Source organism: Clarias gariepinus, chromosome 8, assembly GCF_024256425.1.
Source record: "Clarias gariepinus isolate MV-2021 ecotype Netherlands chromosome 8, CGAR_prim_01v2, whole genome shotgun sequence".
NCBI lineage: Eukaryota > Metazoa > Chordata > Actinopteri > Siluriformes > Clariidae > Clarias > Clarias gariepinus.
Window position 1 is genome coordinate 18,821,405 of NC_071107.1, and position 17,805 is coordinate 18,839,209.

Consider the following 17,805-nt stretch of genomic DNA (forward strand, 5'->3'; position numbering starts at 1 on the left):
CTTAACTCCAAACTTCTTGTTTTACCAGCAAAAAACACAAATACTTATATTTAAACATTAGCTTTCTGTAATTAAAGTTATTTCTATCTTTTTCGTTAACTTTATCTGTTAGCCTAGACTTTGGATAAGGCAGCCAGTAGCTAGCTACTGTATAAGAGTTGGCAATCTTACTAGCTAATGTTTCAGTAACTCAAAACGGATTGTGCTTTATTACTTTACAGGCATAAAATACGAGACAGTATTATATTACCGGTAAAACGTTTGAAATCGTGTTTTTTTTTTCGTACTTATACCTAACTAATGCGGGGAAAAATACTTTTTCTCCTGTACATTAACATTAACATTAGCTAAGCTAGCTTGTTATGACAAATGTTTGCCTAAAGAAAGCTACAAATGTGAACTTCTCATCGAACATGACCACAAACCTTATGAGAGATAAGAATAAATGTTACCCTTTGCTTTCATGATATGATAAATAGACAGCATATTACAAAGATATCTTACCTTCAGCCCAGAAGCTTGACAAATGAACATGTGCCTCAAATAGCTCATGCTTACAACAGATCCAATGTTTTGGGGTATATATTACAATGTTTTTTTAGGTTGCAGTTATTACTATAAATAATTAGGTAGTGTGGGTGAATTTTACTCATTATTATATAATTAAACTTGATGACAAAAATAATAGGTAAATGGTAGACTATTTGCAAGGGTAGTATTTACCACCCACCAAAATCATTTTTATCAGTGCAGAAAGTCTTAACTGATATGATGCTAGAGCTGGTGGATGGAGGATCAGGAACGGTAGAATGAGTAGACAGAAGCTTGGAGAGACGAGGAGACGCAGGGACGAGGAGCATCTAACTGATTCCTTAGTGGAGACCAGAAGCCGAGTGAAGGGAAAGTGCGGTATATTTGTATGTGTGGGTGCTGAGGTTCAGGTGTGTGTGATTAGAATTCAGGAGATTGGGAACGTTGATTGGGGCAGAGCCTGGCGTGTCCGTGACAGAGAAATGTGTTTTCTCTGTCAACAATGTGTTGATGAACACAATACAAATACCAATAGAAAAAGCCTCTTGTGTCTAAAAAAGAACACAGAAGCATGAGTGAGGTTTGCAAAACTGCATCTGAACAAACTAGAAGATTTCTGGAACACTGTCCTATGAACAGATGAGACCAAAGTGAAGTTGTTTGGCTTTAACGCCCAGCACCATGTTTGGCAAAAAACAAACAGCATTTCAGCAAAAACACCTCATATCCACTGTCAGGCACTGTGGTGGAGAGGTGATGATTTGGGCTTATTTTGCAGCCACAGGACCAGCCGCCTACAGTCACTGAGTTGACCATGAACTCCTCTCTATACCAGAGTATTCTAGATGCAAATGTGAGGCCATCTGTCTGACAGTTAAGGCTTTGGTGAAACTGGGTCATGAAACAGGACAATGATCCGAAGCACACCAGTGAATCTTCTTTGAAAATGGCTGAAAAATAAAATGATCAAGGTTTCGGAATGGTCTAGTCAAAGTCATTCTGCTTAAGATGGTTATATACTGTACAGTAAACACCTAAAATTGAATATATATATTAGTTATATAAATCATATAACCAGTGAAATATGTTGTTTTTCACCAACAGTTGAACATGTGTGAAAACAGGCCAGTAGTGTTTACAGTTTTGGGAAAAGGGTCTGTGTTGTGGTGGATGGTGTCTTGGTTCATAATGTTTAGTTAGTCAGTAGGGTATAGTGTGCAAGCGATTAGGAAAATCTCTAATTATTTGCACATTCAGTTGTTTTCCCACTATTTTCTTTTATTTTGTTAAGACTTTTATAGTGTACTCTAGAATTATTGTCTCAAATCAACATTACACCCAAATAAGTGCTTCAACAAATAAGTGTCTCATTGTTTAATTTAGGCTTTAATTGGTCCCAGAAGCCAATAAATGTGACTTCTAATACAGTGAAGTGTAAAGTGTATGTGAGTCCTATTTACTCATATTCGTGTTGTTTGATTATTAGTCCACGGTCTAGCTCTGATAATGCTCAATCTCAGCACACTGTGATTTTCTCATCTTATCACACAGCAGTAATTTTTTTCTAAATTCATCAACAGATAACCCCCCTTTTTTTTGTAATTATACAATAATAAGTGCATTGTAATATACTGAATGAGCTAAATACTAAATTTTTTTTTATACAATACCAAATTTCATTGCTTTTAAAAGACATATTGAGAATATTTCTATGCTCTTTTCAATTTCATTATAGCTCTAACCAACGTGAAGTTATGGGCCATCGACAGGCAGTGCTTTCAGACCATCATGATGAGGACTGGACTGATCAAACATGCAGAGTACATGGATTTTCTCAAAAGGTTAGTAAAGTGTGTGTGTGTGTGTGTGTGCCCATATGTGTGTGTGTGTGTGAATAATACTCCAAATGTATCTGAGTAAATACAAAATTATGTCCTTTATGAATGTGTGTGTGTGTGTGTGTGTGTGTGTGTGTGTGTGTCTGTGTGTGTGGGTGCATGTGTGTGTATGTGTGTGCGCGCATTGGAACCGCAGCTGTCATGTTAGTCTTGTGCATCTATGAGGGAGTCTTCTCCGCATCCAGCAAAAAGCACCTCCTTCCCTCTTCTCTTTTCCTTTCTTTTCGTCTTTAATCTAAAGACTCTATTTGCATAATAGCACACTGAAAAGAAAGCATGGAAACTATTTTACATATTAAAGACAGAATGCTGCATGGATGAGTTTCTAAGTGAAATGTTACATGAAAGAAATCTTCATTGAAATATGGTTTCATAATAGAACCGTTCTTTGGAAACGTCACTGCTCCCCTGGCACAAAGCATATGGGCATTTAGCATTTTTTTCTAGCTCAATGACTTCTATTATATTTTACTTCTTTTCTTTTTTTCTATCTATATCTCCCAATGACTCTACAATGACTATAGGTGTGTAAACATATATTTTATTTTATTTTAATCACATTTCTTTTACTTAATAAAAGGAAAATATTGGCAGTAAGGATGCTAGTTAGCGTAATCTACATAATTTGCCCCTAAATCAGAGTTAATTAGTTACTGTGTCATTTAATTGATTTTAATTAAGGTATTGGTATGGTATTGTGGTTTATTAGCAAATTTAAGTGTTGCATTGCCCTTTTGACATTTTCTAAATAATGCATTATTTTTAGTGCTGATTCTGATGTACATGGTGTCTACAGTATATAGACAGCTGTCCTAGTTTCTGCAAAAATTCTAAAAAAAAATAAATAATAATAAATAAATGGTGAATCTTAAATAGGCGCCAAAGGACTATTGCATTGGAGTGGTTGCCCGTGGGCGGTCTGTGTAATTTCTTTCCCCTTGGCTCCAGCTGTCTTTCTAGCAAGAGAAGTTAATGCTAGATTAATGATGCAGATAGTAAAATTGGGCAATTTTTAGTCAGTATTAATTATTTGAGTAACAGAAATGACTCATTTTTCATTTCACAGTGATATCTACTGTATATGTAGGTATCCATGTGTTAGCCAGAGCACAAAAGGGAGCATCAGTGACAAAGAGCAATAAAAGCCAAAGGGAGCTAAAATACATGCCAGGGAGACAGGAAAGCAAAAAAGCAAGGTTTTCCAAGTTTGACCAATTTAAGATTCAAAGATCATAACTTCAACCATTATAATTTATTGTTTGTTAAACACATTTTTTTTTGTTTGTTTGTTTGTTGGTCTTATATGAAGCATCCTCAGTGCTATTCCCTGGATCTGAGCTGTTCCCATAGAAACAATAGCATAATATAACAAGTGCATTAATATAAACCATCATTAATATTACAGCCAGAGCTACTGCCACTTACAGATGTGCTGTTTAAAAAAATTGAGAATTCATGTGTGGTATGTACATATAAACCTGTCCTTATTTCTGTGAAAATCTTTATTTTTGTAAAATACATTTTTGCACTCCCTCTCTTTTGCAGTGTTCCAACATTCCATAGTCTTCCAGAAGAAATACTAAGCAAGCTGGCGGATGTCCTTGAGGAGGTAAACATTTATTTAGTGAGTCCTTATGAGCAAAAGTTTCTGAATTACACTTCTCAGAAACTCTGTGGTTCACTGACCTTATGGAGGTATTGTTTATCCTGAACTATGATCATGTATCCATGTATACACTATGTCTTAAGAGGATTTTATCATCTGAAGAGTTTATTAGGCCAAAAACAAATATATCATCTGTCAACTCAAGACTATAGGAGATTGCAATCCTATTCAAAACTACTTACAGTATGTAAAATTTTGGCAAATGTTGCTCATAAATTTCATGAGTACAGTGAAGAAAGTTGCATAAGTACTGTTATTTTGTTAGATGGTCTTTACGTAAGTTTGACTTTTGGCTTGCATGACATTGTTTCAACAGCTTTACTTAACATCCTGGCATCAATTAATCCATCTTGCATTTTTAAAAAAAAAGATCTTGTATAGATGACAAACAAGTGTTTTTCTTATGACCACACAGCTGTTTAATCCCAATCCTGTTCATTCTCATTGCACTGTACATGAGGAAATGCTGTTACTGTACTTTTACTATTTAACATAGTTGTGATTCCTATTTTCCCTACTTCAATAAGCATTTGATTTATATTAAATTCAAATAGTAAAACAGTAAATTAGACATATTTAATAGCTTGTTTTCAAAAAGTAATAAAAAGTTCTCAATGAAGTAATAAACTAAATACTTTGTGCAAATGTTTTTTTAAACAATTGTGCTCATTATCTACAAGGAATTATAGCTTTATCTACATATTTTTTCCAACAGAAAAAAATACTTACAGTATTAAATACTAATACTAATTAAAGTGTAAAAATAAAATAGACAGTGAAAGGGCTTTTAAAGTACAAATTAGTTGATATTTTTATGGGTATCTTCAAAAATATTAATACAGCTGATCTCATACCATAGCTATTTTAATCTTTTTAATTAATTTAAAAAGTTTCCTACAGAGCTTGTGCTCTTAAATACACATGCATTTGGAAATCAGACCTGTGTGACCGATCACACAGTCATTTTTGCACCAACATATACTTAAAATTAATGCAATGTCACAAATTGACTTGCAGTAAAAAAATAGCATCAATTAGTAAATTACACAGCATTAACATATACTGTAGTCCACAGCAGTTCTCTTAAAAAGAACCAAATAATTTATGTTCTTCAATTGTAATAATACATGTTCTACCCTGTGTAGTGAATCTCAGCCACAGTTTTAGTAATTCTCATCCATAATATTCCTCTGGGCTTATCCGTTTTAATTTAGATTAGTTTTTGTTATTGGTATTACTACGCTATCACTATTTCATCCCTTTCCCCCTGACACCCATTGCACCCTCCTAAAACCTAAGCTGATAGTGTGTGTGTGTGTGTGTGTGTGTGTGTGTGTGTGTGTGTGTGTGTGGAAAGGGAAGCACTTCTGCATCATATTCATATTTAGTTTTTAATACTAAGTAACAATTTTGTCAGAGAACTATTTGGGAAACAGTACCCTATATTTTATATGGAATATAAGAAAATTTAACGTAAACATTTTGTTTTATTTTGGATGTTAGAAGAAAACTCTTTATATTAGCATATGATTTAAAAAAAAGGGAACATTACCTTGTTAATTGCCTTATGCCCATTTTACCCATTTAACCTTGCAAACAAAGCTGTACTCCTTCAGTACATCATAAATCCTGGGCTTGTGTAGAAGTAGTTTAATGACAAAGTGCGGTGAGAACTGTTTGTACAATTCATACTTAATTTAGCACTTTTAAGACAAACTGAATAACATCTGCTTTCTGCACAGTGTCTAAAAGAAGGACTGGAAGAAGGAAAGTTACTTTGTTAATTTGTTAATTGGTTATGCAAGACTGGATAAATACACACAAAAGTATAAGGCAGAGGAAGTATTGTGCTGAAAAAGAAAGTAGATAAAGCATCCCTGCGTGGTTGCTAAGTGGAGTTATTTGAAAGTGCTAATGTATGGTTGAGTCACCTGCTCTTGTCATTCCTCAATTACTAAGAGTACCAACTGTCCTCCTGTCCTTTTCCTTCTCCCACTAATTGTGTGACTCAGTCTGTAAAAAAATTGGTTTAAATAGATTGTGTAAAAAATGTACATTTTAGGCATTAGTTTTCCCCTCGAGGTTCTCTGAGTAATACAGTAAAATACCCCTCTTACAACTTGACTGTTGTTTCAGATTATATACTGTGTATGTGTATATATATATATATATATATATATATATATATATATATATATATATATATATATATATATATATATATATATATCTTCAGAATAATTGGGCAGAATCTTCCAGAATTAGAAAGTGCAGACTGCAGCAGTCATGTGAGAACGGGGCATGTTAAACCAAGCTCAGCTCATTGAAATCCACTTAAGAATGAAAGGAAATGAATAGCAGTAATTTCCCTTTAACATCTACACTGATCTCTCCGCTCTATCTCCACCTGTTTTTCATTTTCTGCCTATTATGTATGTCATGACATAGCGAAATCTGATTGGAATTGTTCATTAGTTGACCAACACGGAACCACCCTAATTACACTCCAGATTATTGACAGTAAGCAAATTTAAAGCTCTGAATTCAGTGTGTATCTGTGTAACTGCAGACCTGCATGAAACTTCCACTTTAACAAGCTAGTTCACAACCAGTCACAGCAGATTAAATAGAAACCAAAAGGGAGCTATTAACCTTTCATATATCTAAGTATTTATTTTGCTGATGTTAATTATTTCATTGTATGTTTGTTGTAAAACTGTTCCCACTGTTTTTATACTTATTAATTGTGTCTGTTTACTGGTTAGGTGCTCTATTGTGGAATCATTAAAGTTTTAATAATCTCTCTCTCTCTCTCTCTCTCTCTCTCTCTCTTTCTCTCCCCTATATATATACACTAATTAGCGATATTATTAAAACCCACTCAGGTTTTTGTATTGGATTGGCTCTAGCCACTTGGGCGTGGCTCCGCTTGACCTCTGTGGTTGTGCTGTGGTGTCTGGCACCAAGACGTTGGCAGCAGATCCTTTGGGTGCTGTTGGTTGTGGGGTGGAGTCACTGTGGATCAGACTTGTTTGTTCTGTGCATCCACTGTGTGATCCATCAAATGAGATCTGGGGAGTTTGTCAGTCTTGGGCTCTTTGCCTGATGTGCCCAGTGCATGATAAGCTGTGGGCACGCACTGGTTGTTCTAATGTTTTTATTTTTATTTTTTTTAGCTTCGACTTCAATAATGGTGATAGGAAATCCCTTAAATGCTTGGTGAAGTTGCATGGTAAAAAAAAGATACATTTATGTTCAGTTACATTTAGGTTTTTCTACATGCACAATGCAAAAATACCTTACAGGAGTGGGACTAAACTTCTGCATGGATGTAAGAAAACCACTTGCTAGTGAGACTAAAAGGAACAGGCTTCAGTTTTCTAAGGAGCATAAAGATTGGCCTACTCTATAGAAAAAGGTCATGTAGTCTGATGGGCCCAGACTCACCCAATTCCAGGGAAATGCATGAATGATGTACCCATAATGGAGATGGAGGCAGTGTTATCATTTTGGGTGGCTTCAGTTGGTCAGGTCTAGACTCAGCAACGCTATGTGGCAAAAAAAGTCAAAGTCAGTTGATGACCTGAATGTATTAAATGACCAGGTTATCACATCAACTAATATTTTTTTTTCTTTGATGGCAGCAATATATTTCATGACAAAAATTCTAAATGAAGGGTTCTGGGAGCATGAGGAATCATTTTAATACATAAACTGCACACTAGTTCACCAGTTCCTTTTTATGTTTATTGCCATACTTTATTTAAAAACAGTTTTTTAACTAGAAAAGAGGACCATTATCTCATAAAATATGTACTGTAGCTAAATATGTCAAATTATTAAATTTGAAAAACTCAGTGCAACAATATCAGAAGGATGCAGCCATGTTGTTAGAGTTGCAGAATCCTGTCCAAATATCAATATTTTGCGCTTATGAATTGTTGTCATACTGTCATTTAGACATGTAGCTATTAGCTACACTTACAGTATAATACTGTACATGCATATATAATTTGCTACAGGTGAAAAATCTAAATTAAGTTTAGGCGATTTTCAACTTGAGGGAACACAGAAACGCTATACTGTATTTATGTTTCAGAATGCATTGAAATGAGAATTCGGTGCCCTAATGGAAAGGTGAGATACGATAGGACCTTGGATTACGAGCATAAATTGTTCCGGAAGCAGGCTTGTATTCCAAAACACTCGTTAACCAAATGTAATTTTCCCATAAAAAAATTATGAAAACTCAAATTAATCGTTCCACAGCCCAAAAAAATAAATACATAAAAATAATTAACACAAAATATAAAGTCAAAATAAAAACGCTTTAACCTGCACCTTACCTTTTAAAAGAAAGTAAAAATAAATCCCGACAGATAAGTATTTCCGTTTGTGCGTGCAGGCATATGTGTATGTTTGTGTGTGTGTGTGTGTGTGTGTGTGTGTGTGTGTGTGTGTGTGTGTGTGTGTGTGTGAATGTAACGTAAGCTCCCCTCTCCCCCTTCTTGTCTTATATAATTACCCTTCCTCCACTCTTTTCACACGTGTGCGTGCACACAATGAAAATGCTGTTTTATTGGAAAAATAAACAAGAATTCTCTTTAATAAAACTCGACTGAGCGACACACTAACAGAATCACTGCTGTAAAGTAAAAAAAAAAATTACCTGCACTTAACCTTTAAAAAGAATGGCGACAAAGCAGTGTTTCTGTGTAGAGCAAAGAGAAAAAGTGTGTGTGTGTCTGTGAAGGCGAAAGTAGGAGGGGTCTGTGTGTGTGTGTGTGTGTGTGTGTGTGTGTGTGTGTGTGTCACGTTGTCCGATGACACACACGCACACATACAAAGAGCAGGCTAAGCCTTGAGCATGAGTCTTTTGCTTTACACGTGCACTTTACACGTGTGTTATAATAAACAGTACACGCACGCTGTCCACACACACATTTGTTTTACGCACACACACGTGGTCACAGTATTATAGTAAACAGTACACGCATGCACGGATGTTAATTATGCCAGTTAGAGAGACGCACTGAGACTTTGCAGCGCAAGAGAGAGAAAAACCGTTGGCTCAGTTGTGATCACGTTATGCTCGGCGTCAAAACAAGGAGCGCATATGTGATACATGGTACTTGGTTCTCGTAAACCAAGACTTGTTTGTCTTTCAAGTCAATATTTATTAAAAATCTTTGGTTGTCTTGCGGAACACTCGCAAACCACGTTACTCGCAATCGGTAAAAACGGTTTTACTGTACTGGATTTAGCTTTTTCCCCTTCACTCCAGATTTAGCATTCGTCTTCCATCACTCCAGTACTTGTATGTTTTTCGTTTGATGTAGGCATATTATTTAAAAGCAGACTTGCAGTCACATTTATTGATATTTGTGGTGCTGGTGCCTTAAAGGTCATGTTCTAGGTCACATAGAGAGATTTCTGACTTCAGTCAGATTGGAGTCTTGTTTCATCTGTGCTGTCTGTGCACCTTTACATCTCTCATTACATCTGTCTAGAGGACAGTGATGGCACACAGAATACCAGGAGGGCATAGGTCCAAAAAAGTGCTTTCTCCCTATTGCAGCATCTTAGGACTGAGGAAGATTGAAGTAGTGTTTTTTTTTTTTTTGCCTTCACTTTAGCTGTAGATGGCTTTGGAAATGATACCTTGGCCATTTAAAAACAGAATTATTAGAAAAAAATAGAATAATTCTTCACATATTCACATAGAGGCTCAGATTAGTTCTGTTGTGTTATTCATAGCAATGGAATTCACTCATACAGTCATAATAATAACATAGCCATGAATCGTATCTTGAAAAAGTCCCTTTTGTACCACCAAAAATATATTTTTCTTGTCACTTCTTCTCATGTTGTATACTCTGTATTTTGTTTGGTATTCAGACACATTATGAGGATGGAGATTATATAATTAGGCAAGGAGCCAGGGGAGACACCTTCTTCATCATAAGTAAAGGCAAGGTAAGTATATTTTAACACATCCTTGGTATGATTTTTAAATGTTAAAATGTCCCAGAGCTCCTTTCTATTTTTCTATTTTTGATCGGAGTCTTTTGGTAAGCTGGTCATGTGTTTCAGGTGAACGTGACCCGGGAGGACTCTGCCAGTCAGGACTCAGTGTACCTGCGCTCCCTTGGGAAGGGTGATTGGTTTGGAGAGAAAGCCTTGCAAGGGTAGGATTGTCCTCTTTTCAACTAACAGATAACTCATCAAATGCATCAGGCTTGACTCCATGCAGCTGTAACGCACTCAGCACATTGTGCTGGTTTGCCCCAAAGCCACTATATTTAATAAGAACTGTAGTAGTGTGCCACCTGGTGGTGTCCACACATTAGCACTTCCCTGTACAGTATACTGAGAATAAATAAACAAATAAGAAAAACAGTTTTAAATAAGGAAACTAAGAATGAATATTGGTTTGTATTTGAGATAAGGTATACAGTAGATAATTGTGAGTGCAATTTGCATGTGAGTGCACATTTGAGCTTGAAAAATATCTCTTCCTTTTTTATATCATGCAAATATTAAGATTAACTTAAAACTTATGCATATTTTTGTTTTATTAATTTTTTTATTTAATTTGTCCAGAAATGCATAAAAAATGGTTGGCTGATATAATATTACAATATATTTTTTTCTAGGCTAGGAGCAGATCCTACAATTTCTATCATAATTTCTGTCTTGGTTGCCCTTCACTGTGATATCACATACAGGAATCTTCATCAAATTGGCTGTACATTAGCCACAAAATGTTATGATGTGTTTATTAAATAGTATCAAATCAGTGGAATTCAGCAACTTTTTTTAGACTATTCATTACAAGGACTCAATCTCTGTTTACTGTAGGATTCTTACAACCTTCAGATTTTGGAGAAAAATTCAGGAATGTGTGAACGGCCCCAAAGGCCTAATCTACATGTACATGGATATTTTTAAAAAACACTTAGAACTCTATTTTAGCTCGCTGAAAATTTTATTTTGGGGAAACTTCTTTCATAGTGAAGATTTTGATAGATTTAAAAATTCCACTTTCAGTGTTAATGTGTGGACAGAAAAAACATTCTGATGGGTCAACATGAGCATTTTATCGTTATCTGCTGCTTTGGCATGCTTCATCAGTTTGTTTTAGTTGTTTTATGTTGACAACTTTTTTTTACAAATAAAAGGGAAAAAGAACTTTTTAAAAATACATGTGTAATGTACATGTGGGCTAGGCTTTAGACACACAAGACTAGTGCACAGTATGGATTTACAAAATAGCAAAAACACTACATGAACAATTAATTTGAAATGACAATCACAATTACAAAGCTTACTGTAGGCAATAAGTTACAGTATGATAGTTGACATCAGATGCTAAAAAAAAGCATCTTTGACATAGTTGACATCAGCTGCTGAAAAAAAAGCATTGTTCTGGCAATCATCACTTTAATATGTGGGATTTCAGGAAAGAGATTTCCAACAGGATAAATAGTACAGTAAATATGCCCATACTTGAATGGAAATTGAATTCATGCAGTCAAAGGGAACAGTCTCAAAAGTAAGAAGCAACATGCCAGAAAAGCAACCAGAGAACATAAAGGAGCACCACTATGACCCAATGTTAATGAAAACTATTTTATGCTTTTACATAGCTGGAATGTAAAAATATCAAAACCAAAGCATAAAGACACCTCGCCCCCAATGATTACATGATCTGTTAACAGCCAGCACTTTTTATGCGAATTTCCCAAACCAGGTACACCCTGATATGCAAACATTCTTCCCTGCTGTTCCCGTTCATGCTGCTTAAATTCCTCAAGGGTGATTTGATTAACACTTAGATAAAGTCAAGTGTCTTCTATGGTCTCCCTAATTACTAGATTTAAACATCAATCAACCTTTATGGACTCCTGAAGAGCAGTCTACAAAATAGATATCGACCTTCTTCATCCATTAAAGAACGGAAAGATTATAATATAAAAAATTGACCAATATTCCAAAACCATTCAGGACTTTATTCAGGACAGCATTCAATAAAGAATTAAAACTAAAGGGAAATAAGCTATATAAATGCCTGCTGTGCTCCTCACAGCTTTTATATGAATGAGTTTCTGTTATTTTGTCCACCCACTGTTCTGATTTATTTTACTCTTTGTTATGTAGGATTATATGTACAGTATTAATCTCAAATTTAATCTCTAGACTCCTCGGTTTCACAATTTCTTTCAGCAGATGAATAGCCAGCATGCATTTATCTTATCTAAGATTTAAGGGGTGCTTGAAACATTATTTCCGTGCCTTAGTTCAGAGTATTAATAAAAGCCTAAAAAAGTATGTTTTGCAGAAAAGACTTTTACAGAACTTAAGATTTAAAAAATCTATTAGAAAAGTACATGGAACACCAGCTGTTTTATCTGCCAGCTGTCATTACTTATACCCTTATGCGATTTGACTCGCGGGGGGAGATTCAGTGTTAGGCACCGTGAGCTGCCGTGATTGCCCGCCGGCATTCCGCAAGTGCTGCAAGGTCCGCGAGCTTTCACGAGGGCTGGAAAAAAATAAAACGTTAAATTTTATGCGCAGAAAGATGGAAACGTAACCGCATAGGTGAGATAGGGGTATAATGTTATCAAGCACCTACGTAGTACCAGGTTCAAGCTTTGATTTGGTATTTTATTGCTTAGATCAGATGATACCCTTTTTTTTAATTAAAGGTTTATCCAAAGTGTACAGTATGTAATAAATAAAATTAATACAGAAAATTAGTACTCATAAAAATAAGCAAGTCTCATTCTACTTCCTTTATCCCTTGTGCTCTGTGCTCAAAATGCAGCTTTCCTTTTAGTACATACTCTGAATATGCTACTGCAACATTTTTTTAATTCTCGGCTGCATTGTGGACTTTTGCAATCAATTTCCAAAACAATTGCCTCGTTTACGTCTGAGCTGGTCTTCCAGTCAGCAATCTGATCTGTAAGGACTCTAGTCTGGCACAGTAAACGGTGTGTGGACTTCAGGTGCTCAGATTGACCTCATGAATTGTAAATGATGGAAGGGAACTGTTGTTGCCTGGATTAATGATTGTGTATGTATGCCAGTGTAGACTAACTGTATGTGTGTGACTATTTAAAACTGGAATGAGAGTCTGGCACAGAAGCCCATATTTCACAAAGAGTGGTATCATGTTTTGAGACGTCCCATTATACACTACAAGGAGGGCATGGCTGTCCACTTAATGTTTCTTATAAAGCCTCCTATAGAGAGCACTCAGGCCATAATTACACTTGAACCTGGTGCCCACTCTCACCCTCTGGCTATACAATGGCACTTTAAAATAGTGACAGTGACTCTCCTCTGTTTCTGCTGCCTGTTCTACACTGTTGTGTGGAGCAGCTGTGACCTTCTGGCAGTGTGTTTGTGTACTTGTGTTGTGAGGGATTTAGTGTTGTGCAAGGGAGAATTCTCACCTCCGTCCAAGCACAAGAGACTTTGCTTGGGATTGGTGCATGTACTGTATTTACATTAACATGTACTCTTATTTCTTTTCAGTCAGAGTATCAAACGGTGTGTGTGTGTGTGTGTGAGTGTGTGTTTGTATGTGTGCTTTGTGCAAGGTTGATTGGTTGGATCTTATTGAGGTAGTAGTGGTTTGGTGGGGCAAAAATGAAAGTAAATATTTGTAGTTTATAGTATTATAAGAAATAAAAAGACTTGTAAAAAAATAAGTATGGATTCAGTGGATTCAGTTTCAGATACTGACTCATGCGATTGGGGTGACGACTCCTCGGATTTCAGCGAGACAGAGGAGGTTAACAATGCTGTACAGACAGTCTCTAAGTAATGGCGTTTTTTTTTTTTTTACGTAATTGCAATATTAAGGTTGGAGGGATATTCTAAATTAAAATATCAGTTTTACATTAGTTTCCACACTAACTAACAAGTACTGATTGACACCACAATAACTGAGACTCATACTGTTTATGCAGCATGGCTAAAAGTATTTCTGTAAGGGGACATTTTTAATCTCTTCATGTTAAACTGATCATTTAGCTATACCAGACCAGCTGTTAAGCCATCTATACTGAGTCTAATTTGATTTAGCTGACACCGATCAATATGAGTCTTGCCAAATTTTTCACTCACTCAACATCACCTTGTTTTTGCACAGAGAGGACATCAGGACAGCCAGTGTCATTGCTGCAGATACTGTTACCTGCCTTGTTATTGACAGAGAGTGAGTATTATTCATTATATTAAGCCCTATGCTTTGTCATGATACTTGTTGTGTCAGCTTAATAGTTAATCACATGGTTTATAAAATAATAAAGTAGAGTAACTCCTGCAGTGACTAATAATTTAGGAATAGACACAAATTACATTAAAGGTAATGTATATTATTATTATTATTATTATTATTATTATTATTATTATTATTATTATTATTTATTTATTTATTTATTTATTTTTAATGATGATGATTATTATTATTATTATTAATATTAATTATCAGCATTTTGAGGATTAGTAAATTTTTACAGCTCTAGACTTCCAGAGTCTGGACTCTAGAAAAACTAAGTACATATTGTGCTGTGTGTGCCAACATACTTTTATTTTATTTTATTTATTTTACATTTATGATTAATTTATGATTTAGGACTGATGTCTTTCACAACAGAAAGTAATATTTTGTATGAGCATTTATGTATATTTTTTAACTGTAGAGTTGGATCACTTCATTTCTCTGATCACTTACCGTAACCCTTTATATGGGATTCATTGAACTGAAACTATTAGAAAGAACAAAAAATATTTTTTATGGCTTTATTGATGTTTTAAAATATTTAAAAATAAATACATGATGTTGCAATCAAGGTGTGTGAAGTTACCATATATGGTTCCTTACCCATACAGTGTAATAATGCAGTATATAATTAGTATATATATATATTATTAGTTATTTCTTAATATGACACTGCTAATAATAATAATATAACTTAATAATAATGATTTACAATGTCAGTATAATTCTAGAATAATTCTGGACAAAATTAATAAAATTGTCTGATTTGGCTGACTTTTGCATATAAAGCTGAAGTGTAGTTTCCTATTTACTCAGAGCTTGCCTATTCAGAGGTGGTTTTGTCTGAATAAAACCTAAATACCTCATGCTGAATAGCTACCTCATGCTGAATAGTTTAAGTGCTGTGTGTGTCAGCGATCTGTGCAGACAGGTTGTCTCCTGGGAAATGCGCTCATTCTGCTCTTAATGGGATTTTACAACTTAACAAGCGTTTATCCGTCAGCCTTCATCCACTGCTGTGTGCAGTTCTGTTACACTAAGACGATGATGGATTGTTACATTTGTTCATCTGCCTTCTGAATGTAGACACCACCCAAATCCTAACTTGTCTAAAATTCCCTTTTTATATATATAAAAGTAGAAACTTTAACTTTGATGTAAACAGACATTTAAATGATAAATTGATATTAATGTGTTATTCATTCATTCATCATCAGTAACCACTTTATCCCAGATGTTGTTAATCTGCTTCGACCACTGGGTATTGCAAGATTGCACTGGGTATAGGCCAACGGATGTGGACACTCATAACATTCTTCTCTGGCTGTTATTGCCACACATTATTGTATCGGACATCTTACGATTACATTAAGATTAGCGTTAAGATTTCTCTTCAATGAAAGTGAGAGGCCTAAACCTGTTCCAGCATAATAATGCAGAGTCTATGAAGAACTCAGCTGAATGTTTTTTTAATCTCATGTGAAAATTGGACTTTCAGTGATTTCTTGAAACCGTTTTTTTTCTTTAATAAGTTTTGCTAAGGTTGGTGTTAATGAACTCAAGCGGCCTGAAAGAGCCCTGACCTCAACCACATTGATTACCTTTGGGATGAATTGCAACACTTGCTCTCCACCAGGATGCCTCATCTTGCATCAGGCTCTTTTACTAATGCCTGCGTGCCTGAATGAACACATATTCCCATAGCCTTATTCCAAAATCTGGTTAAAACCTTCCTAAGAAGAGTGGAAGTCATAATAACCTTTATAACAGGAAAAGAGTGTTCAAATAGCACATATGAGTGTTATTGCCAGGTGTCCATGAGTCTTGTATTTTAGATACAAACTGAGCTGAGCTAGGATACCTAGAGACATTTATTGTATCTATGGAAATTTTCGCATTTAATCGAAGGTGAATTTAATACAGCATGCTTGCTGATTAAAACATATAAACCTCCAACTAATAAAACTATTAAAATTATAAATCTCACTGCGTACCAGGTCACAAAACTAGAAACTTGATTTTGTAAAATACACAAAAAGTGTTTTTTTTTTTTTTTTGGTGAATCACCCATGAAAAATAAGGCCTAAAATTACATTGAATTACATTTTTTTATTAAAAAAAAAGTCCCAAAAAGTATTAAATGTAATGTAATGACACTCTTGAATTAAATTTAAGATGTAATGTTCTTGTTTACTTTTTAGTACATTTCAGATGTAATTTCTGCTAAGCCTGTCCCTCATTGGTAAAGATGAATATAGAGGTAGAGGGAGAAATTAAAATATTAATGTGAATTAATTAAACTGCAGTACCTTAACTGCCATTTTTGGTATAAACACATCAACAGGTTCATTCAAAGCATTACTACCATTTCTCCCTGTGATAACCATCAACCAGGACATGAGCGCACACACACACACACACACACACACACACACACACACACACACACACCTGCCCTTTCCCTCTGTCTGTCTGATCACAATGCTGAAATTGCAGAGAGTCTTCATTATTGCTGTTATTTGCAGCCACAGAGGTCATACATAATTTAATATCATTTATTTTCACGGCGGTTAAAAACATTGAAATTAATTAGGTTCAGCTTCCGAATGTAATTAATTACTTTTTTGTTTTTTTCCCTCAACTTTCTCACTTTTGATTTTTTTTATAGTATAAGTGATCCTCAGTGTACTTTTTTTTTTTTTTTATCTACAAAACTATAGTCTTATATCTATAGCTAGAAGTATCTGTATCGATTTAGCTGTGAAAAAAAATCCTTATCATATTGTTCTTTTAGGTCTTATAAGCACCTTATTGGAGGTTTGGAGGATGTATCCAGCAAAGGATCAGAAGATGCAGAGGCCAAAGCAAAGTAAGCTGTCTCAGCTCTTATCTTATTAAAATTGTTAATATAAAACTAATAATTGTTAAAGTAAAACTGTCAATAGTGTTAAAACACGTCTGCCGCGTTAGCTCCTAAAATCCACCGAGTGGCATTACAGAAATTATATGAACGGGTGTATGATCTAAACTGTGATTACGCGGCATGTTTTACTTGCTTATTACAAATGTTTTAAGTTATAGAAAGTGCTACATAAGAACAGCTAATTTGCCATGTCTGAGGGAGCGAAATGACAAAAGGTCAGCATCCTCACAGCTGTGCTGCAGCCAACTACCAGTGACACATTGTTTTTAATGAACAGTAACATGAGAGGAGAGCTAGAGCCAATGACCTCTCAAGCAGTTTAAGGTGAAGTGAAACCAAAGAACTGCAAAGGCGAGAGTAATGCGAACTCTCATAAACATTATCAGCCAGCAAACAGGAACACACACACACACACACACACACACACACACACACACGAAATTGTTGCCTCTGCAGTAATAACTTAGGCAAGGATAGCAACTGGTGTTGT

At 35.2% G+C, this 17,805-nt stretch overlaps 1 protein-coding gene across 2 annotated transcripts in view; it reads left to right on the plus strand.

Moving 5' to 3' along the window:
* prkg1a (protein kinase cGMP-dependent 1a) overlaps positions 1-17,805 on the plus strand; it is a 75,187-nt gene that overhangs the window by 39,620 nt on the left and 17,762 nt on the right. For both annotated transcript variants that reach the window (XM_053502330.1, XM_053502329.1), the window contains exons 4-9: positions 2,267-2,372; positions 3,975-4,038; positions 9,994-10,071; positions 10,189-10,283; positions 14,261-14,326; positions 17,187-17,261. In XM_053502330.1, the coding sequence (XP_053358305.1) occupies positions 2,267-2,372; positions 3,975-4,038; positions 9,994-10,071; positions 10,189-10,283; positions 14,261-14,326; positions 17,187-17,261 (484 nt within the window). The remainder of the gene's footprint in view (positions 1-2,266; positions 2,373-3,974; positions 4,039-9,993; positions 10,072-10,188; positions 10,284-14,260; positions 14,327-17,186; positions 17,262-17,805) is intronic.